The following is a 24,207-nucleotide window of genomic DNA, read 5'->3' as shown; positions in this document are numbered from 1 at the left end:
GACAAGGCGAGGGGCGGATGAGGTAGAATATATGATCTGAGCATCTTTCCCCCTTTTTTTTTCGCTGCAAAACAAGACTGTTGGCTCGGTGCCTGCAGAGATGAGTGGAGCTCATATAAATTAGTGGACTTGAAAGACAATACGGAGGAGCTTTAGTTGTTGCGTAGCGTCATCGGAGCTGTACTTTGGATCGCAAAACTTTTTCAGCTTGATCGTGACAACATCTCTTGCAAACTTGGGAGGCCGAAATGCAATAGTGGCCTCCCGTCGTGATGGCAACATTTGAGAGTTTACACCTGATTTGGGATTGTGTTTGCAAGGTGTCCTCGGAGCATGTGCAGCTTCGCTCAACTACATTCTGGACGGCCACTTAATAATAGTGGTCTCTAAGTCATAGTTACAACCTGGATAATAGTAAAGGAACACAGCAACTGAAGGAGCATTAGAAATAGATGAACTCTGTGTAACTTCTCCGAAAGATCAATATCCATTCATCATGTGCCTGTAGCTATAAAGATGAGAGAAGGCATTAGAAAATAGAAATAATATTTTCTTTTACAGACAGTGCTACTTCAAATAGCCTCGGGCTATTCCACGGCAATGGGAATAAGGCAACCTGAACCTGTCTGAGACACAAACAAATCTAATCAGACAGCTTCGGATGAAAAAATGACAAACACTGCTCACAGGTACACCCAGCACGTTTTACAGAAACATGCAGGATTAATTCCGGAGGTGTGGTGCGTTTATACGAGGACGATGGCTATCTGAACTGAGGCTCCGGCGCCACTTTCTCATCAAGAAATTGTTATTGCGATAAACGCTGAAAAAACTCTACGGAGCCCTGGTAATGATTATAGCAGCGAGAGATAAATGATAAGCAGTGAAATTGAATGTGCTGTGTCTTGACCGGGGAAACATGTGCTTGATTACGCGTTGGCGCGGTCCCTCGCGGAAGAACAATTTGGTCGACACGGATGAGTTATCGACTCGGAAACACAAACATAAAGACTCAGTCAGGAGATCGGGTCACATTTCTTAAATAATTTAATTGCAAAAAGGGTCTTTTAAAAATATTTCTACAAGAATGCATCATCATTTTTTTTTTTTTTTTTAGTAATTTGTTGTGTATGTCTGCACCATTAAATACATCTGAATGCTTCTTCAAAGAGGAATTAACAATTGCATTTCTTAGCGCTCCTCTCCCGGTTCACTACACATGTACAGTACTCTCTGAAACATATCACTTCCTTGTTTGAAGAGGGGGGTTTATAAAAAAGTGACCGAGAGACAGATGTGGGGTGAGCTTGTTAGAAGACAGAAGGAGAAGACAGTACTGTATATATTTATTCAAAACAAACAAACTGCAGAAAAGAAAAGTAAGTGAGTGGTGAGGGGTTTCGGGGGAAGGGTGGGTGTGTTTGTTTCACGATCTGTGAAGGATGTAAAATCGGGAAAGAAAAGGTGGAAGGAATGTCGGGATAGTTTGAATCCTATTGGCACGCACAGGAAAAAAAAAACACATCTGACAAAGTTTAAATGCAGCTGATCAAAGTATTGTCTGTATAAAATGGCAATCCTTTTTATTTCACACACACTCTCTCTGTCACACACACACACACACACACACACACACACACACACACACACACACTAGAACATAACAGTCCATCTTAATTTCAGCAAGCACGCAGCCAGAGGGATGAACAAAAGACAAAAAAAACACACAAGAGAGGGTGAGTTTTCTTTCCTCTCTGTGAACGTTGAATATTAAACACTCCCGCGAATGTGCGAAAAAAAAAAAAAAAAAAATGCTAAAAGATGAATTGTTTGCAGTTGATGTGGTGGCAGTTTAATCACTTTAAGATGTGCAACAGTGCCAGTTGAGCTCATCACTCACGGCCCGCTGACTTTGGTGACCACAACTCCAGACCCCGGTTGCACCATGTGCACCTCATCAATAGTTCATGCGGGCTCCAAAGCGCTGCCATTTTTCACGAGTGGGCATGTCTGCCATCTGATTGTGTTTAGCACACATATGCCCCTCCTTTTCTCTTTTCTACGCTCATCAACTGTGTCCTTTTGGTGTCACACGTGAGTATGCAACAGCGGGGTTTAGCTGATTGGATGGCTGAGCGGAGTGCAGGACGAGCTGGTTAATGTTTTGTATTCCTGGGAGACTTTGGGTACAAGTGAGATTTTCTGATTGCATCAAAATCTCCGAAATGTAGACTCCGTCATTGTCTTTCAATCAAAACTGCTGTATCGCTTCGCGGAGAGACAACATGATTTTTACGAAATGACAAAGAACTAAATGTTTGCACATCTAACAGGCACTTTCAACACTGTCTCGTCGTGATGGCAAATCGTACGGGTGATACCGGCGCTTCTGATTCTCAGACACGGTATCAGAAATCGAAGGGATGCTCGCTGAACAGAAATGTAAAGATACACGACTTATTTCCTGTACAGTTTGAGTACATAACAGTTAAATCACTACTCGACTGTGTACTACAACTGCTACAGGTTAGTAAGCCCTTTACAGAATGTACTAGCAGTAGTGAAAAACGTGTCCGTGGAATAATAATAAACAGTAACAACAGGAAATTTTTGCATAATATCCTCCACGACTGCTGAGGGGACTTACAGAGAGGCTGACACGAGTAATATGGCACGACACACTGCATGGCCACTAAACAGCACGCTATCGTTACACAGCTAACTAATAATATTAACATGTTGCATTGATCAGCTCGAACCAAAACAATATGGAGACTGTCTGGAGGATCGCACCAGTGATGCAGCCCCATCCCCTCATCCTCCACCTCCAAACACCCCCTCTGTGAGAAGAGAAATAATACGGTCTCTGTGATGCAGCTGCAATCATTTAGGATGAGGGGGGCCTGCAGATTTTGGCTGTCTGCGTGCCAGGGCTGTTGATCCTGCACTGTACTAATCATGCAGCAGCCTGAGCTGAGACAGGATGATTGCAGGCCAGACAGGAAATGAAGAGAGATAATGATAGGTCAGCCCGCCGTATGTCTGCCCTCGCCGCATTGCTCGTATCCTCGCGATGCCAAACTGGCATTAATCGACCTGACAGATAGAGACCAATAGGTCCGTGTTCCGACAGCTCTGGATTCTCAGACGAGTCGCAAACTGCAGGTCTGGCGATGGAGGCTCCGCCGATGCAGATAGGCTGCATTATATCTGGACCGGCCCCCTAATGACTCCTTAACAGTCCTAAATAAGAAGGTTAAGAGGATCTCATTACCGGAAGTGGCGGTGATAAAGTCAAATCAAAACACAAGTGGACCACTGTGATGTCGATTGAGTTGTTTCGCAGGAGGTTTGGAGTTGAAAACAATGTGCCTGGAAGACGACTGGTAACAGCTCGATGCTTCACAAACGCTCGAGAACGAGAATGGATCGGGGAAGCTTAATATATCCAGTACAGGTTTGCACAAACAAACTTGGAACACACCTACACAGACACTCACACAAACAATGGACGGAGAGCAAAAGGGCAACATGTAGTCCAACCATGGGTGTTGTTCATCTCTTCCTCTCTACCTCCCCCCAACCCCACCCCCCACTCCCGCATCTCCCTTCTTCTTTCTTCCCGTTAGTTTCACTCCGGATCAAACATTTCACAACAGCACTTCCATTTTGTCAAAACACCATTTTTTCTTGTTATTTATCGTATTTTTGTTACAAAACATGTACAGGCTGTTTAGAACAACAACAAAAATACAATATCCAATTTATATGCAATTTTTCATTTGTTTTAATAATCATCAATTCATTTAGGTGAATCCTCTTGGAGTCTCTCTTCCTTTCTGATTGTTCCGAGTCCACTGTCCCAAATGGCCTGAAGTCCGTCTGGGTGTCGGTGGGAGGGGGCGGGGGTACAAATAAATACATAGGGCAGGATGTCAAGAAATTAAAACAAGAATTTTGATTATTTCTAAATCCAGATAATAGTAAGTAGAAAGTAAGGTGTCCGTCATGGTTTCTCTCAGTCTCTGCATGATGCATATATATATATATATAGAATTTTATATATATATGTATGTCCTAAGTTCATTTTTTTTTTGGATTCAATAAAAAAGAATGTTTAACAGTTGTCCACAGAATATAGCGTAATTGTTTCAGATATATTTGCTCCTTGTCACGGTTCAGTTCATGCGTTAATTCTCCACGGTGGCAAATAGCGGAAGCTGTATTGTACAGTATACTTGTGTGCAACTTGACACACCCGCACATCCAAGCACACTTAATCACGCATACACGCACACATGCGCGCACACACACGTACAAAAAATGCACACAAAAAGGCCAAGTGGTCTTTCTATAGTGTTTTGCCACAGTCCTCGTCTCCCCGTGATCACAATAAAGCGTCCAGTGGGGGTTTGACCGGCCATTTTGAAACCGCAAAATCTCCCCAAAAATTGTGTAAGAAAGCCATGAGAAGGAAAAAAAAAAAAAAAAAAAACTAGTGTGGACAAACAAAAATAAAAGATTTTCATTTGTAAAAACACAGTTGATGAGCAGGTGATCCCAAGCTGTGGAGCTATCCTGAGTCACTTCAGGTCAGAGTGAAGAGGTCGTCGCTCAGCGGCCAAAACAAGTGTCCAAAAATGTGGCTGCTCTCCATTGACCTGTTTCACCTCTGTCATCCTCTTGACCTTTGACCTAATATTTCCTCTTCCACCACCTCACCCTTCTCCAGCAAGTGCCCTTTTAGATAACACACCTTCAATATGAAGATGGAGAACGACACACACGTGCACAGTAAAACAACTTCTATCAGGGAAAGAACTGTCCTCTATCTCCTGTGGGTCCTCTGTTTTTTTTGTTTTTATGTGTGAACGTTTATCCACTTTTTTTTCTTTTTTTTTTTTACACCGGGGCATTCACTCTTCACTACGTCCATCGAGGCTGGGTTGAGAGGTCAAGGGGGGAAGGGAAGGACTCTTGCACGAGGATCGGAGTGTGACGTTTCAGTTGCAGGGCTAAGGCCAACCTCACTAGAACACACATGCATGCAAACGTCAAACCCACACCAGAGCTGGTGAGGCACGCATGGGGTATAAGGGGGGGTCAACTCATCTTCCTCTTTCAAAAAAACACACTTATTCTGACTGGATGGGGAAAAAAAAGAAACGATGACGATTAACAACAAAAAAGCAGGAACAGGAAATGGAAGTGGTAGTGAAATAAAGAAAAAACAAACAAAAAAAAAAAGTCAGAGGCACTGCAAGCCAGTTTCATAGCGTCTAATTGGCAGAGATGGGTCAGGCAGCTAGGGTTTTCCAATGGCTCTCTCTGGCACAGTTCCTCCCCCGTTTTCCTGTCCGGCTGTCCTTCGACTGTAACGGTCTGTGTGTCCTGTCGCTCACACCTGGACAGGAAGTGTTTGGTTCATCTGTAGTCTCATGTCCTGAATGCTACCGAGAATCTTCTTCTGATGGCCAGCCAATGTCACCCCTATCCGCAGCAAGTCCCTGTGGAGTGAGAAGAAAGGAGAAGAAAAAATATAAGAACAGGTGGCTCAGCCATAAAAAAATAAAAGGAGACAAACATCACATGCCCGAAGTTGAAGTGCAAATTTCACTTTTCAACCACGTGTAAACACACTCTACCGGCTGGGAACGGAGCACCCTGGCAATCACCCATAAAAAATGGTTGACAAGAGCGTATGTCAACAGAATGGGGACGCTCATCTAGCTATGGTTACTCCAGCATACTTCTGTAGCCTGGCAGGTGGGCAAGAGGAGGGAGTCAAAGGTCCATAGTGTGATAGTCGATGATTAACGCGCAAACGTAGCTACTGTTTGGCAGCTGGTAGACTTCACACCACTTAGCTACAGAAACAGGGAAGCAAAGGATCTTTTTTTTTATTGAAGATACTCTTCAAACTACTCTGTTAAAAGCCTGTCCTCCATGCTTATAATGGCTCTATCTGTCAATAAATGATTGTTGCACAACATTGCTCAGTGCCTAAAGTATCCAAGAAAAACCTAAGAGTGCTAATCAGTCTTTCAGCAGCTACAGTGTGATCAGAGTGAGTAAGCCTTGACCTCGGGTCGACGGCGCAGTGAGAAAAAATGAAAATGTTGACATACAGTTGACATTACTGCACCCTTAAAAAGGCCAGGGAGAGCGCACCTGCTTCGGCCGCCATTAGTCAGACGGCATAATCTAATCACCGCGGCCATGTTGATTTAACACTGTACAATAACATCACAAGAAGCTCTCCTTTCCGCTCTCTTGTTTGATTTCCCCAGTCGATAGCTGAGGAGAGAGCGGGCGGCGTCTGGGGCAGCGATTAGCTAACTGCTGGGACTCTGCCACAGTCTGCGTCCTCTCCGCACAGACGCAGGCACACAAATACTGGATAATCTAATACTACGCGCAGACACCATACACTCTGCTTATCTCAATGACTTTGTGGCCCCATCTATTGTAGTACACCTCGACCCACATGTGAACAAACACACACACACACACACACACACACATACAATGAGTGCATGTGCACACACACAGAAATACCCAAACTGCGAATCCATCCTCTCCAACTCCAAATAAGGGTGCATCAACGCAATTTCACACAAATAAATGGTGTTTTCTGTTTTTTTTTCATAATTCACCATCCCCATCAGAGCAGCGATGGAGGATGAAATGATAATAAATGGACACCATTAGAGGAATTACTGGCCATTAAGGGCAACAGAGAGCCACAGTACGCCACACCTGTCAGCCCGGCCAAATTGAAACAAATTACCCCCACCTCCATTGCCTATTATACGGCTAATGAGGATAATTTATTTATCATTATAATCCTAATTCATTTATTTGATCATCACTGGGCTCCAATTTCCATGACTTACATTACATCATTTCCTGTTTGTAAACACGGCAGAAGGTGGGTGAGTCGTCAAGGTCAACTGCAGATTGTCGCTACGGAAGCGGCCACCAGTGCTCGCTGAAAAACTGCGCTGCGCCACGGAAACCGTGCATCTGTTGTTTGCGAGTTGTTCATCTGAGGCAGGTGATTGTTACTAGTCCCCTCATGGTTAAATGATCCTTCGCATTTATACAGCAAAACTATCCCGATTGGTCAATTACGCACCAAATTACAGGGAAAGCACAGAGAATCTCTCTCGCTCGTGTCTCCTGGGAAGTTGTAAATCTCACATTTTCCTTTTTGAAACTAGTGGAGACTACTGTATATCTTCAAGACATAATTTATCTCCATTGCAAATGTATTCAGAAATGTCTGCCAGATGTACCAATAAAGTAAGATGTGTTTTCGTCATCCTTCACATTTAGTTATTTGATGCTCGAGCCATCTCAGAGCCCTCTTTCCACATCTTATCATGTTTTATTTAGCCCTGAGACTATTTATATTCCCTCAAGGTCAATGTGTCTCAAACTAATTTGACTATCAAACTCAGCCCAGTCAATCACTTCAGGCCTGATTAGCTGAGTCCGCTCCCTCTCCACTCACTCTGCTGTCATCTGGGCCACCAGGTCAAAGGAAGCAAATCCGGCATTGACGAAGTTGTCACGGTAGCGGCTCATCTTGATGGCGTCCAGCCAGTCCCCCACAGTGGTGAAAGTGGTATAGTCTGGCACACAGCGGTCAAGCAAGGGCTGGGATACCCTACATCGGGGAGTGGGGGAGGGAGGAGAAAGAGAAACAGAGAGAGAGAGAGAGGGTTAAGGTCGTCACTCTACTGCCTCTACCGGCCAACCTCACCCCTAAACGCCCCCCGCTGAGCGCCACCTCTCCATCTCTCCACCTTTCCCCCTCTCCTCTCTCTCCTCTCCTCTCCTCCACTTGTAAGGAGTTGTGTGCAGAGCGTGTGGTGGTGGTGGTGGGGGGCAGTTTTATGACTGTGGAGAGACTGGCTGGAGGCTTGGGTGGTGGATGCTGGCACTGCAGCTGGTGAGGCTAGATGGTGCGCGTCAACAGAGCAGATGTCAAATCTGGTCATGACTGAGGACTACCCACATTGTTATTTACAAGGAACTGGATAAGATTCATGTGAAATGTAACCTCATTTTTTTTTTTTTTTTTTTTTTTTTTTTCTGTCAAGGCTGCATTTTACTGGCCGCATCCATGAAGTAAGAATGTGGAATGCCTCCTTTGTGAACCCTCACGAAACTGTTCAAGTATCTAGAAAGCTCACTTCCTGTTTTTCCTGATGAAATGAGATATTGCTGGGTCACATGGGGACCGAAAAACACTGAAAACAATCCCACATGAAATCCAATCTGATCTTTTGCATTGCATTTACAAACCACCTACAAATGTGGTTTGAATCTGATCTGGAACGATTGGATTCCATGCGGTTTTAATGGAAAGCTAAAATTCAGGCTGCCGGTATAAACACGGGCCTAACTATCAGGAAATAAGCCATATATTTGTCATAGTGCATTATTGTTGCTTTTAAAATACATTGTCTCAGGGTGTGTTTAAGCTGAAAAAAACCTGACATGACAGTAGAGAAACATTTGGGGAATGTAAACACAGATGTTGCTCATATGTGCGCGGCTGCACAGTAGGTCTGACTCATCAATATGCAGACTCTGGCAGTAAACGGATGGCGTGTTTCACTGTGCATCTGTGTGTACGATACTGCACTTGCTCGTGTGGTAGTTCTTCGACGTGTGCGTGTGTGTTTGTAATTCTAAAACTGCGTCCAAGTGTGTTTTGCATGTTTCTGCGCACCTGTTGACAGCCCAAAAGGGCCTTTTTCTAAAGAAGAAAGTTTGTGCTGATCAATGCTGTAGATAGAGAGGCCACCTTGGGAGTTTTAATAAACCTGTGCTACAACTCAGGGCGAAGTGGAGCGGATGAACAGGAGAGGAGGTGGAGGTGGAGGTGGAGGTGGAGAGGGAGGCATGGAGCTGAAGGAGGAGAAACAGATGAGGGAGCAGGAGAGCTGAAAGAGCGCCACTGTCTGGGCTCCTCTCTGCTCTGTTGATCCCTGTCATCCTTTTTGATGGCATTAGATTCATTAACAATTAAAAGAGGAATGGGGAGAGAAAAGAGGGAGAAAGGAGAAAAGGCATGAAGGGGGGAGTTAATAACAGTGATACAGAGGCTCCATTGAGTGGTGTAGATGGAGTGATTTTTAATAAGGCCTGTGCTTCGGAGCCCGAGGCCTCGGGCCGTCGTTAACGCTAGACTCTGGCTTCTCTTAATGGAGTATTGTTAGTCCTCCTTCTCTTAAGTTGGCTTCAAAAGGGTCCAGACCCAATGCTGAACATATGTGAGCCACAAGCAAAAACACAGCGGGAGAGCTAAGTTATATTGTACGCTAGCCAGTGCAAGAATTGCAGTCCAAAAGAACATTTTTAACCCTTACCCAAAGTCATAGGTTGGAATCTCCAAAGTGTTGTCTTATAAGGCCCTGACACACCAGGCAAACAATAACCATCGGCCAATTTCACACTTTCGGCTGTAGACTTCTTTAGCACTCCCATTAGCAACATGAGGCAATGCAACGGTCGGCACCTAATCACTGCTACTTCTGAGTATTTTCAAAGAGTTTAGAGAGTGGATGTGATTCATTTTTCAAGTGTGAATTTAGAACAGAGACTCAACGGCAGAAAGATAAACACAGAAATGACTCATGTCGTTGGCGCCAGAAGCCTAAGGCCATCATAGCTCAATTACTCATTACGCTACATGCAGCCATGTCAAGTGCACCTAACACACACAACCGAAGGACTTTGAAGCCAGACAGTGTTAGCTAACCTCCAGCCACCCTTCAATGGCGAACAGGACGACGGTATCATCTCTCACTTCTCCCTTGTTAGGTATGTCGGCAGGAGGCCACCTCTCCGCTGGCCCCTTTAAAATCTCGTTAGTGGCTAATTAAAAGGCGCTCCCATCTCTTTTTTGCATCGCCTTAATCGAGCTAATTAACCGCAAGCTTAATCTTCTAAGAACGTCACTCTGGTGGCCAACCGAGACCCTGGTTTCCCCCATGAGCCCGAACCAGGATTGTCTGCGGCCCTCCCTCAAGACACAGAGACCCTGATGCAGGAACAGATAGGTAGGTCATCCTCCACTCTGTCGCTTCAAACTGCTGTCACCTTCTATCCTCTGAATTCTTTCCAAGAAAGAGCTTGTGGAGGGAGTTAGTGCGGCTAAATGCAGATGCGACATCACTGATTGAGCTCCCACTTTGGCAGGGGAGTCACTTTAAGGGCCGTATTGAGCTATGGTAAATTTGGATTGGCATAGTGGCCCAGGCTGCGTTCGTGAGAACTACAGAGCTGCACAAAAAGAAATGTGCACTTTACAGGAGACGATTGTTACAGCAGAGTCAGAGTGACTCACGTACACTGTATCAAAATTGGATAAGGAATATTTGTACAATGGAAATCATTATCACGGCTGCTCTGGCTCAGGTACAAATGCCAGCTCTCTCACGGCCGAAATGGCAAGTGACTTCATTCAGTAAACTGTAATCAGTCACAGGAGTCTAGCGGTTTTCCCCTCAACATATGACTCGAGAAAACCAGAACTCAACAGCACTAATATCCTTAAAGCTTTGACTATAATTTTTGACATTATTGCCCTTGGTGAAAATACTGACTCTGCCAAATAACTTCCAGCTAAACTGAGAGAAATGGGTTCCACGTTTGCTTATAAGCTTGGCTTGAGAGGGGCTTTCATGCTGATTCCGAACTGAAAGTGACCAACACATTTTTTACATCGTAATATGACGGCTTACCCGGTGGACTGTGTGCTGTTGGTGACCACCTTGAGGCTGGCAGCGTTGCGGATAAGCTTGTCCAGCGTGGCCACAATCTGGGTGAATTTGGGTCGCAGGTTCCTCTCTTTCACCCAGCAGTCCAACATGAGCTGGTGCAGTGCCGTGGGGCAGTCCATGGGTGGGGGCAGTCGATAGTCCTGCTCCACGGCATTTATCACCTGAGGAGGGGTGACAGAGAAATCACAATCACTCTCTAGTCGCAGGGTACAGTGTGGAGGGGAGGATGGACAACTCAAGGCGAGAGAGACGGGTCGATTGGAGAGAGCGAGCGAGGGAGGATGGAAGAGGATGAATGTGGGAAATGATTTGCGAGTCCGAGATAAACAGGAAAAAGGGCTTTAGGGAATCTATAGAAATAAGGGCCAGAGAAAGATTAGCTATGAGTGGTAGTTGTGGGTGGAAAATGGCTTGTGGACAGTGAAGCAAAAGTGGTTGAAAACTATTGCGATTTTACACGTCTACATTTATATCTCCTGGCACTGTTTAATGTTGGATATTTCTGCAGAGTATAATATTTAAAATGATAACAGCATGATAACATCTCATTATGGTTAAAAAAAGTAAATCCTCATATCAGCTTACATCTTGATTGCTCATGTCCCAGTACGGCCGCTCGCCGTACGACATCACTTCCCACATGACGATGCCATAGCTCCACACATCGCTGGCCGAGGTGAACTTCCTGTAGGCGATGGCCTCCGGAGCCGTCCAGCGAATGGGGATTTTCCCGCCCTGTGGATATGCGAATGAGTAGGTGAGCATGAAATACTGGAGGGATGGAGCACAAACACAGAATCACACACATACAAGAGGAAGAGAGAGGGTGAGAAAAACACTGGCTAAGGGAAACATTGATGCACAACACTTGGGTGCATGCTGCAGAACCCGAAAGCCACGTACGTACACACGAGGTTAGTAACATGGTTACAGTAAACGATGTGCACAAACACATGAAGGTATAGGGAACATTTAACGTGCTACAGGCTGTATTTTTCGACATCAATATATCACCATCATGGAATCTTTCCATACAGCTACTATTCTGATTGAACTATAGGCGAGGTGATCGGAGCAGGCGCTGAAGTATCTGTCAAATTAGAAAAAAGCACTTTCCAATTAATACCATTTCTTCCTGTCAGCATAATTTCCCTCAGTCTTCCTGACATTGCTCTAGGTGTCTTTGCTAAGATTTACACGTTGAAAGTGACTTTTCAATCATCCTTAATCACTTGTTCTATCCCTCAGCTGGTTTGCATCGAAAAGACGACAACTCTTTTCCTGTTTTGACATGCCAGCAGCCCGGAGGCACACACAATAAACTTCGGAATAAAGGCCAGAGGAGGCTGTCTATCTTTATACCAGAGCTCTTGTTCATTTATGACAATTATATTCACTCTCAAAGGGGCCGTTTCTTATGTGCCTTAACCTGCTTTGCCAATTCTTTGAATTGTATCGCGTGGAAGGACATTTCATTAATTAGTCGGCTAATGATCTTGTAAAAAATGTCTGTTCCAACCTCAGTGGCAACGAGCGGAAACATGTGTAGGTAAAAATAATTCTATCCTTTTATTGTGACTTCAAAATGTCCCAGAAATCAGGGATAAACATTAATTAAACTGCAGAGTATTTGCCTTAGCGCATTCTTCCAACTGTTCGTATTTTTTCCCACCTGCACCTGTCATACACAGTGAGAGGGGAAAAACTACCAAAAATGTTCATGTCACGTGGGAATAGACCTGACACAGATCTATGGTCTGAATACACTCGTACTTGATATTTCTTTCTGGCTAAAATGAACGTATTAGTGATGTATTGATGTTGAAACATTACATGTAGCACATTTAAACATTGATTTCAAACATGGGCACACTTAAGACGAACACATTCACACATTCAACGCCCTGACTCACCAGGGAGCTGGTGTAGGTTGGGTCCGTGGGGTCATCCTCGAGGAAACGAGAGAGGCCGAAATCCGACACCTTACACACCAGATTACTGTTGACCAATATGTTGCGGGCAGCCAAGTCTCTGTGCACGTAGTTCATATCTGACAGGTACTTCATTCCTGCAGCGATTCCGCGCAGCATGCCGACCAGCTGGATGACTGTGAACTGCCCGTCATTGAGCTGGAAAAAGGAAGAGAAATAACGACAGAAGAGATGTGATTGTAGATCAAGGCTGCGGTATCAAAAGAATATGTCGTCTTCTTCACCTGTCTTTATTTTTCCTATAACCCGCATCTTTCGTCTCCTATCACTTTACACTGTTACGTCCTGCTCTTTTCTACCATCCCCCATTCCTCTCTTCTCTCTGTCCCCTCGTATCACCCCCTTTTCTCTGGCAGACAATGTATAATGTGACTTTGAGGCAGTGATTCACTGGAGACTGAGCTCTTTGTAAATGCCACCAACTGCCTGAATGCAGCACTTGTCAGGTACCCATTGTGGGCTCTGCTGCAGAGCTTTAGAGGACATTATATGGCTCCGAAGTAAAGTGAGATGACTAAAAGCAAGATCAAGCAGATTAGGATGAGGCTTTGCTTAATGTTGCATTATTGATAAACTCACAAAGACGTGTTTTGCAGGGAGTGGCTAACGTAAGAGCTGTTCTTGCGTGTCCCTGTCTCCTCACCCTTAGGAAAGAGTCCAGCGCTCCGTTCTCCATGAACTCGGTCACAATCATCACTGGCCGACTCTTGGTGACCACGCCCTCTAGACGGATAATGTTGGGGTGGTCGAACTGGCCCATGATGGAAGCCTCGGACAGGAAGTCTCTCCTCTGGCGGTCAGTGTAGCCCACCTTGAGAGTCTTGATGGCTACGATGATCTCCCGGCGTCCGGGCAGCTTGAGGCGACCGCGGCACACCTCCCCAAACTCTCCTGCGAGAGCCCAGGCGAGACAGCCAGAGAAACAGCAAAAAGGAGAGAGAGAGAGGGGAGAGAGGAATGACGGAAGAGTGGAGGAGAGTGGGGGAAAAGAAGGGAGAGGGGAACAGTTAACTGGTTAGAACCAAGGAGCCAGGGAAGGGTAGCAGGAGGGGTGGGACAGGGGGGACTGCAAGAGAAGCCAGGACTCCAGGCCAGTGTGAAGGGGTGGTGGTGATAGGGGGAGCATACAATGACTTTATGCTGTTAAGCTACGGATTATAGGACACATCATGTCGAGTGTGAGGCATGATGATGAAATGTGAGAAGATGTAGAGTTGAAAAATTGTAACAACAGCAAAAAAAAATAAAAAAAGGGTAAAGTAGGGTGAGAGGAGCTCAGGGGGACAGAGGAGGGAGAGAGTGAGGATCGGGGGGGTGGTGCTAAGCTTCGGAGTGGCTGGCGAAGCGGGCGCAGGAAGAGGAGAGAGGTGGAGACAGAAGCTTGGGGGTTCTTGGGGTCGCGGACGCTTTACGTTTAGAGTCTACACCAAGCGTGTGCAAGAATGCAAGACAAATTAGGCGATGAGAGCGATGTGTGTCAACACGGGTGCACAAGTGATTAAGTGGCGGAAGTCAGGGGAGGAGAGGGCGGGGGGGTGGGAGGAATGGAGGGGTGGAGGGATGGATTGAGGAGGGGGGGTAGAGGAGGGGAGGTGGAGAGGGGAGACAGGGGTTGAGGGTTTGTCACTTTGAGGCGAATGCTGGGAAGCGACGGGTTTCAAGTAGTAGCCTCAGCAGTAGAAGAGCTGTTGTAGTAGTAGTAGCAGTAGTAATGGTAGTAGCAGAAGCAATAGTAGGAACTCCCATCTCTGCCATCACAACGTCCTCCATTTTGGCTCAGATACAATGCTAAGAAAAAATCAACCTCACTTGGCACAGTCCTGCAGCTTTTGAGCAGAGATATTACTATCAAATATATCAAATACATGAAATAATTTGCTATCTAAAACATCAAACGTTAGGGGAGGGTTTCTAAAGGAGGGGGGGGGGGGGGGTACATACTTGAAGTGCTAGGAACATGGGTCAAATAAAGTGATCCAGTAGAAGCCCTCTTTAGTAAAGAGGTTCTCAGGACAAGTGGACAGGGTCAGAGACGGCCAATCCTGGACCAGAAACATTTAATATTTTACGCCCCATCCAAACGGGATGAATATTTCAGGGGGGGGGGGTTAGCCTGCTCCTTGGTGACAGAAATTGCTCTGAAGAACACAACACGTTCCCCAGGTTGTAAGATAGCCATAACCAATGGGTCCACGTGGTCTTTAAATAACAACAGTCTATCACAAACCTAATAATGGGGTTGTGTGACATAATGTCACCCCGATGAACTGGGATGCAAATGACTGCTGAGATTTAAAACTGGGATTGGAAATATAAACCGGGGAACTTCGTGAGCTAATACACCTTAAAACACAGCGACTCAGCCACGGAAAAACAATAGTGCCGCAATTAATACTGGGACAGATAAGGGAAAAACCACTAACACATGCACTCGCTCAGGATTAAAACGTCCCCAAGAGAAATAAACTCTGTCTGTACGGGGCTGGCACTGTCCACATGCTGCTTCCATTAGATCCAAGGAGATTTTAAATGAATAACAAATCACGGCTGGTTTATATTTATTTAAACTTACACAAATCGTCTCTTGTTCCAGGATTGGGCTCTGTTTTTTTTTAAGACAAATGATAATCCACCATACAAAAGGTTATACAGCTACTCTAAATGCACAATGGCGTGGTAAACAATGTAAGGTGCTAGGACTGTGAATCAGGCTAACCTAAAGAGGACATACTGTATCTAGTAATGCTTATAAACACAGGAGAGTGGTGGAGACATCTTTAACAATGTGGGAAAGGTTTTTTTTTTCTAAGAGGTGACGAGTGTGGGAGAGGAGGGGAGCAAGGAGAGGGCCAGTGATGAATTGAGTGAAAGTACCGCTTGGTGTGAAGTCCTCTAACGGTATGGCCTGGAGGTGACTAGCAGTCTTCCCCCTGTAGCTCAGGAGCTTGGGTGGGTTACCTGCGCCAATGACCTCCTCGATCTTCACGCAGGAGACGTCGATCTCCTTGGCGAATTCGCGCACCGCCTCGTTGGGGTCCTCGTAGGTGAAGGGGTCAATGTAGACCTTCATTCCCGGCGTTACTATTGGGGATTCAGTGGCAAGAACAGGAAAGTGAATTTATGGCGTAAAACAAAATTTTCTTTTCTTTTTTTTTTGCTACATGAAGTTCTGAAAACACAAGTATAAATCAAAGAGAGATCCTTTCTTATGATGTATTTTTCACACTTGATTGTCAAGCCAGTTCATGTTGTTCGAGCTAGCGGTTGATGATGCTCAGACACTGCTTGGTTGGTATACAGGGATACTGCTGTTAGAGTGAGAATAATGCAATAAGGAGGCGCATCTCAGCAAAGAGACTTACTGTACTGCTGCAGTTTCTCTGTGTACTCCGACTCTGAGCCGTTTCTCTGCTTTCTGTTGAGAGAGATGAAAAGACAAACTGAGTCACGTGGACGCCACGCTGCATGGTGCAAATACTGGGAAGGAACAAAGGCATGAGGGGAAAACAGATCCTTAATAATGTCTGAAGAGATGCAGCCACACTACAATGTGTCTCGGCGTAGATGTGTTGTTCTTTTGGTGTTTTTTTTTCTTCTTTTTGGTATTGGAGACAAGGGATACGCTGTAGATAAAGATTGGATCAATGTCTGGTGGTGGAATGAGTCATCCTGGGGACTGTAACGCGAGACCAAACAAAAGGATATCGCACCATTGTTTGAAGAAGCGAGCGAGAGCCGTTCACTCTTGGTGCCACCAAAATGAGCAGCTGAGACAAAAGCAGACTCGAACAGCAAGCTCAGCTATCTCGCCTTCCTCGCCCTACAGACATCGCACTGTTCACTTCAATTCAGTCTGCCTCTTATTTTCTTCTCACGGGCCCTCTGTTTTTCAGCAATTTCTCCCCTGTCTTGTGTTCTCTTTTACCCATGTGTCTCTGTTTCTGTATTCTCATCTTCCTGCATTTGTCCCTTCTGCACTGGTGGGGGGCACGAAGACGATGACAGAGCGAGGGGGGCTGGGTGGTTGAAATTACATGTTAATGTGCTTCCTTTGTTGTCTAACCAGTAACCAGGGCAATAATACCCGATGGTGATTTGCATCTTATTTCAAATTCTAATTTGGTTCCGGAATATGCCGAAGCTCAGTGTTTTGTATTATTACTATTTTTTTCTTCTTCTTCTGTGGCAGTCTGAGCAGCGGCTAAGCCAAGACCCTAAGAGAGACACAATGTAGCGGTGTGAAAATAGAAGAGAACGAAGAGGCAGCCGGGAGAAGGAGAGGTGGGGGAGCCAGGGAGATTATTATTCAGTCTAGCGTGACCGATGCCCACGCTTGTCAGCCACTGCCTGAACTAGCTTGTGGAGGGAGCCCAGTGGGCGCCAGTCAGTGGTGGGTGCCAACCTTTCACACACATATATACACACGAACTGCATTTGCTGCTTGACAAATGAGTGGTATAAGGATAAACGAGTGTGGTTAGACCCAGCTGATGCAGTGTCAGACTTTTTGAAAGGTCTGAGCAGCAGCTCGCATCCTCCCAGTCAATTGGACCCATCAGACAGGGGCGCATCTGGGTTCTTTGTGGTCGGGCAACCGCACAGTTGATTCTGAGTGCTTGGGCCATGAGGGCAGGCCTATCAGGCCCAGCAGCTGCTCCACCATGCTGTGTCCAGCGAGCAAAGTAGCATTTTGGCCAAAGCTGTTTACTACTCACAGATTCAGAGGGCTAATCTGGCATTCAGTGGCCTCACAGGTGGCTGAGCAATCCACTGGGACTGTTGTGGTTTGGAGGACATGCAAACAAAGTTGACATTTGAAGCTATCGCTGTTTTTTTTTTTCATCTTGAAGGAAAAACTATTTTCCACAAATGTTTCTTTAAGTCCTCATAGGCCTGGCCAGACAAAAGTACATTTGTCGGTGCAGAAGTGTTTCGCCACGCTGTCATTTACCAGCGCTACCTAAGTTGCTCATGCTCATCTTTCATGCGCTCTGACTTTTTGAGAGCATGGTTAAAGAGTTATGTTCTGACCTGAGGCAGACAATGGCGATGACCACAACTGCAATGATGAAGACCAAGGCGGTGGTGGCCGATCCCACGATGAGTGGCAGCTTCTCCTGCCATGACTTTGGAGGGTCAGCTTTAGGGGCAGAAGAGAGAAAGTGGTTACTTGGAGAACTTGTCACAAACACACACCCACACTAGCTGCAATCCATGTGTGTAGCTGAAGGCTGTGCCACTCTCTATGTTCTGCCAAACATCTGTGAAGCATGCCCTTGCGTTCTTCAGGCAGTATCAAGCCAAGTAAAAAATGTGCAACCAATAAATGCATTTATGAAGACTATGTAGACTATTCCGTTCATTTACTTTGTCTTCCTAATGATTTGTAGCGTAGTGTAGTGTGGACTGAGAGTAAAGTTGATACCTTGACTGATGGCAAAGAAATGATATATTGTCACTACATCCTAAGTAAATTTCTCTGCAAGGATTTCACATGAAAAATAGGCCTTGCAGCTTCTGGCTCTTTAAGCTTTTGAGCCTCCATTATGCTCAGAAGCTTATGCACAGCACTATTATAGAGGTACTGCTGCTAAGCCACAAATATCTCAATATATCCCTAGGTAATGAAGAAGGTACAAGGGTAACATACTCTGCAGGTTGGTGCTGAAGTCGGCCGGGCTGCTGTAACGGCCGTAACCGGCCACAGTGCGGGCACGGACCTGCACCACATAGGGTGTACCAGCCCTGAGGCCTTCAATGCGGGCATTGCTCCGTTGGGCAGTCATGGTATGGGCGATGGCCTCACCCTGATCCTGCAGAGACAAAGACAGTCAGTGATGCAAACAATGCCATTCATTACTCCCTTCTGATGCTCTAAACTCCCTGACGTGCCTGACCAATCTATCCATACAGATGGCTGCGAAAAATATGGAGACAAGAGTGAGAGAGAGAAATGAAGAGAGACAGATTGAAGCTGGTGTGTTAATCCAACGGGCGAACGACAAGACAACAAACAGAGCTGCTATACACTGAGTCCCTTTGTTCTCTCCCAGAGGCCAATCACGGCCCTCTGGGCCCCTGGAAAAAACAGAAAACTCTCTAATGCATAGATTGAGAAAGGATGGGGGTGTGAGGGAGGGCAAGAGGGAGAGATAGAATTAGGGGTACAGAAAAAGGCAGAGCATAATAGAAATATGGGAAAGGATTGAGATGAGAGAAAGAGAAAAGGGAAGGAGGGATAGAGGAATGTAAAGAGGGGAATAAGTAGGGGAGGATGAACACACAAGCTAATATTGGAAATGGTGTCGTGGCTCACTGCAACCATGTGTTTATCAGCAGAGGCATTGTTTTGCACATTTACAGAAACACAGATGAAACAGACACCATGCGAGTCAATGAAATTGGATTGAATTAGAGGCGTTGACTTACATTGCTGCTTACCTTCTCATGGTACTTAATCTCATAATCCAGAATGATTCCGTTGGGTTTCTCTGGAGGCAGCCAGGACAGGCTCATGGTGCTCGCGGAGGCCGCCATCAGGTGAACTGTTGGCACTGCAGACGGAGCTGCACAGGGCAAAAACAAATAGAGGAAAATCCGCTTTATTTATCGTTTTCTCTGTTTTTATGTCTTTTCAAGCTCTATGCCCTTTGTGTGTCCACAGAAGCCCAAACACAAAGTCTTCGGCTGCGGGCTTTGTGCAAAGCTTTGGCTAATAGTTAGTATGCAGAACCATTCCCCACTAATGCTCAAATTCTCCCACCCAGAGTCCTCGGGGAGCGAGAGGGGATGTCTAATTCTCCTGTGACAAGAGAATCACATTGCAAAACTGATGGATAAGGCTCTGGTACATGCAGTTCCCCCACCATACACCAACTGTTGGCAAGCTTAGAAACACGCATGCACGCACAGATGTCGACTTGTTACACTTTTAACCGCCCGCTGAACTACTGACGCCCTTTCGCTCCAAACTTTGGAGGAAGCCATGTCCTTCTCTGTTTTGAAGCCCTCTTTTGTAAGAAATCATGAGCACTTATCCCAGCGCATACATGTTCTGTTACCACACCAGCGAATGTGTGCACACTGTATAGATTGCACCATTTATGTAATGGGCACACAATTACACAAATAGACATGCGTGCGTTGCTCCTCACTCTCACATAAGAGTTTAAAACACACTTGCACTCCACCCACCTGAGCTTTTCATGCTTTGTTCACATATGCCTATTAATGGCCAAGTGTGTGTCTGCCTCCCTGTCTCTCTTTCCTCTTTTTTTAAGTTCAGGCTTGTTCTGTGCCTCTGACTCACTCACTCACTCACTCACTCCTCCCAGTCTACTCCATTACTTTTGTTTCATAACTTCAACTGTCTACCTTCTCCTCATAGAGCTTCGTTTGCTTGTTCCTGTGCTCCCACAATCGCCCTCGTTCATTTCCCCCGTCCTCTTCAGCTCTTCGCTTCTCCTCTTCGCTTTTCATCACCGTATGCCTCCATCTCTGCTCTCTCTCAGTGCTCTTTCTTCCTCCCTTCCTTCAAGCTTTTTAATCCCCGTTTTTTTTTTTTTTTTTTTTTTTTTTTACTTCTTTGAAGGGGGAGGTCCTCGCATTTCCTTTCTCCCTCTGCTGCCTGTGTTTCGGGCCAGACATCCTTCTGTTACTCTCTCTCTCTCTCTCTTCAAACCTGCCTTATTCCCTCCCATGGCAGCCCCATCCGCCCAGTCCCTCCACATCTCTCTTTCTCCCCCAGAAGACAATGCTTCCTAGACAGATCCCCTGGTTACTCCAGCCAGGGGATTAGGGGCCCTCCTCTGGGAGAAGACGTTGCAGTAACCATGGAGGTGGCCTCCGGGGCTTATCACCGCCCTAGTATTTATTTTGCTTCTTAAAAGGTGAATGCACATGCAGGGATGGTCTTGGGACTACACCAGGGGATAATCTGATCACAGTTGATGCTCTGTTGCCCCCTCATTTCCATTCACCTCTCCTTATCTGCCCAACTGAGCTCAAGCACCCGAGAATGGACAGTGGTCCCTGTTAGCCCAGTGCTGGACATCATAAAACAATAAGGCCCTCACTCGGGGACCTTTGGGTCCTCGATCCACAAACAGAAGGCATTCCTTAAAACTTTTAGAAGCAGGAACACTAGGTTAGAGGTGAGGAGGACAAGGCCACAGAGAGACGAAAGAGATGACGGGGAAGCTAGGGATTATCCTTGGTGTCGTCACAGCCTGCAGAAGTTTAACATAGCGACTGAACACATCCAAGGCACAACTTGTGAGCCCTGGGAGATCCTCAACAAAGAGACCAACTCAAGAACAGAAGTGTAGAGTAAGCTCAGTGGCACTGAAATGTACTGAGTTCATTTGAGGTAAACTGAACAAACTGAACTAAACTAAAAATGGTCTACTGTATCCATCTACCCACTGACCAGCTCTTGCACTCCTCCTATTATTTTAATTCATAATCACAAACCCTGACATTTAATTTACACGGACGTCTTGTTACAAGGACCACGTGTAGCTTTTAATCACTACCATTAGTTATTCTCGATCAGCTGGGTTTGAGTCTTCTGAACCAATAAAATTTCATTTCAGCACTGATTGCTATATTGGCCTAGTTACTGTTGTTGCTGTGGGCTGGAGGAGCGGTGGGTTGGAAGCAGTGGGCAGCGAGAATACTGAGGGTTCAACACTTTGAATACGCACTGCCTCGCTATTGCTATTTGCAGCAGTGTTAGTACAGAGCAGGGTGTGGGCGTGTGAAAAAGGTCCTTTTCCAAGCTCATTCAGAAGAATGTCTTCCTTCTCAATCCCTTTTCAAAGGGAAAATATGTAACATACTCCTACATGCATACAAGGAATTGATCTCTACCTCTTATGCACCGAACACACTCTCTGACATTCTCTTTGTGTCTTTCCCCCAGTCGCTGAAAGTTGGCAGTGCCTACAAGTTCGGGATTGATCTCTGACATGTAGCCAAGAGGCTGCAGCTGAACTTACCGGCCTGATTTGTGGTGATGTTCACAGTCGAGAACTGAGGCGTGTAGGGGCTCTTGTTGGACACCCCGTTGACCGCCTGGATCTCGAAGCTGTACTGCGTGTGCGCTTGCAGGTTGCGGACGGTCACGCGGCGCTGGGTCAGGCCGAGGTGGCGCGGCGAGATGTCAACGTTGTCGTCACACCGCGAGCACATTCCCCGCTCGGGCAGGCACTTCTTACAGATGACGTTGTAGAAGATGTCTTCGCGGCTGCCCATCTCACGAGGCTCGCTCCATTCCAGCACGAGCGAGGTTTCGTTCACACTTGAGATGACATTGCGCGGCGCGGAAGGAACAGCTGCGGAAGGAAGGCAGAGTGTGGATGAGATGAGGAAAACAGGTTTGGAATGAGAAGGAATTTAATCTCCATGCACAATAGGTAGCTACTATCAACGTCAATTCATGACCCAAGAATTTCCCTTGTGCTGTTGTATTAGGACATTTGTCATGCATTAACAAGACCATTTTTCCCCCCACATAACTGTTTCAGCAGTTCTTCAGAGAAAAAAAAAAAAAAAGACAGGAGTTCAAATTTGAATTGCATGCTCATTTCCACTGTGTGCCTGCTTGTGTGTGTGTGTGCGCGCAAAATGCTGGGGGGGACGAGCGAGACAAACTATTGGCAGAGCTTCGGCAATTCTTATCCAATTACCGGAGCCTTATCTCTCACTGCACTGTGGGAGAATCAGCCCCCCAACCCAGCAACAGAAAAAAAGGAGCTTCTCCTCTCTTCAGTAGCGAATGAATTAGCTCCTGCATGTGCACTGTTTTTTCCTCCGCTGCCTGTCTGTATAGGGGTGTCAGCGCTGACAACAGATAGACTTCATGGAGAGGCGGGGGAGGGGTTTGATGATAAAGTTGTGGATAACACTGGGAAAGCAAGCAGAATGTTTGCCAACCGTGTGGTGGGTGTGATGGGAACGCGCTTCTCAGAGGGGGGGGCTTTTATCAGGACTTTTTCAATGGCTACCAATTCATTTGATTACTGTTGGAGTACGAGGTATTAACCTATTTCTGTATTTTAAAAGGTTTTGTCAAAAGGATGGCAGCAGTAGCATTTCCCATTATCACTTTCAAACGTGCTGATGTGATAGGGTCAGTTGAAAGCAGCCTTTACTTACTGGTGCAGGGGGAGTCTGGAGAGTCTGTGTCTGAGCGGTAGAAACCATTTCGACAGGAGCAAACGCTGGACGCTCCTGAGCTGGCACGGCTGTTGGCTGGGCAGGGCAGGCAGAAGCTGTCTCCCTGCTTGGACTTGAAGGTGCCCGGGCTGCAAGCTGATGGCAAAAGAGAAAAAAAAAAAAAAAGGTTTAGAAAGTGGCCACGGAGCAGTTGAAGGGATCGTATGTTACATTTTTAGTCTGAACTATTTTTTGCTTCATTTATATTAGATCTGTGTGAGTCACATTTTCCAAATGGGCAGTCGGCCACTATCCTTCTGGAATGAAAAATACAAAATTCAACCCTAATCCCTAGCTTTAGCATGCGAGCGTTCACAACAGGATGTAATGTCTTAACTACAGTGGATCATTTTATGGTCACATTACCCGCGTTTGAAACACTGTTCCAGCTCACTGGTAAAAAAAAAAATGACTCAAACGTCTCATTTGATGTGTTTAGCATGTGTTTGTTTATGTACATGTGTGCATGTGCACATGATTTGTTTTTGTCCCCCCCGCCCCAACCCCACATGTTCCACTTTACCCTCACTTATAGAGAGTTCATTTTCGGCAATGGAAAGGGAGAGGGGTATTTGAGCAGCATGTAGCTGTTTGCATAAACCCATGCTCACACGAAGAGACTTGTCAACCCAAATTACATACACGACCCTCAGAGTTGAGACGCCGGCATGTTGCTTTCATCTGAAGTCAGTCTTTTATGAAATGCATATAAACATACACACAGAGAATCAGACAGGCACACATAACACATGCCGATGTATACACAAACATGGGTTTGTGCACCACTGTCCACACACACACACAAACCCACACACACACACACACACACACACACACACACACACACCATCCTGGACTCAAGTAACTTCAGTGTGCTCAAGAGTAAAGAGGCTTTTCTCAAAAAAAAAAATGTCTGCATCACTCTCTTTACGATCTCTCTCTGTGCAAAACTACGTACAACTAACTTCGGCATGGTTTTACCTAAACCGGTTGTTCATTAGCAAAGCCCAGTCAATCAGTTGAAAACACTGCTAGCCTTTGTCAATGCCCTGCCTCCATTTATAGCAGCCGTTTGGACGTTTACAACTCAGGTGATAAGCTGCAGACGAATGGGGAAACACTGACAGCGGCACTGTGATCCAGAACCCTTTGGCAGGCTCCATATCTTTGATAAACTGTCTCGTTAAAAGATGAATGAG

The 24,207-nt window shown here is 45.8% G+C and overlaps 1 protein-coding gene across 13 annotated transcripts in view; it reads right to left on the bottom strand.

Moving 5' to 3' along the window:
* Positions 1–1,098: 1,098 nt before the first annotated feature.
* The window catches only part of ephb3b (eph receptor B3b), a 61,947-nt gene continuing 38,838 nt past the window's right edge, over positions 1,099–24,207 (bottom strand). The window contains exons 4-16 of one of the 13 annotated variants that reach the window (XM_030433242.1): positions 22,949–23,104; positions 21,790–22,125; positions 19,220–19,356; positions 18,441–18,603; positions 17,822–17,930; positions 16,153–16,205; positions 15,665–15,883; positions 13,434–13,681; positions 12,713–12,928; positions 11,385–11,570; positions 10,761–10,960; positions 7,517–7,672; positions 1,099–5,507 (exon numbers count right to left, since the gene is read on the bottom strand). In XM_030433242.1, coding sequence (XP_030289102.1) covers positions 5,399–5,507; positions 7,517–7,672; positions 10,761–10,960; positions 11,385–11,570; positions 12,713–12,928; positions 13,434–13,681; positions 15,665–15,883; positions 16,153–16,205; positions 17,822–17,930; positions 18,441–18,603; positions 19,220–19,356; positions 21,790–22,125; positions 22,949–23,104 — 2,288 coding nt within the window. In that variant the 3' untranslated portion in view covers positions 1,099–5,398. The remainder of the gene's footprint in view (positions 5,508–7,516; positions 7,673–10,760; positions 10,961–11,384; positions 11,571–12,712; positions 12,929–13,433; positions 13,682–15,664; positions 15,884–16,152; positions 16,206–17,821; positions 17,931–18,440; positions 18,604–19,219; positions 19,357–21,789; positions 22,126–22,948; positions 23,105–24,207) is intronic. The other 12 variants (XM_030433245.1, XM_030433247.1, XM_030433249.1 and 9 more) reach the window with 12 other exon arrangements.

The sequence above is a fragment of the Sparus aurata genome, chromosome 11, assembly GCF_900880675.1.
Source record: "Sparus aurata chromosome 11, fSpaAur1.1, whole genome shotgun sequence".
In the NCBI taxonomy this organism is placed as follows: domain Eukaryota; kingdom Metazoa; phylum Chordata; class Actinopteri; order Spariformes; family Sparidae; genus Sparus; species Sparus aurata.
This window is presented reverse-complemented; position numbering and strand designations above follow the sequence as displayed.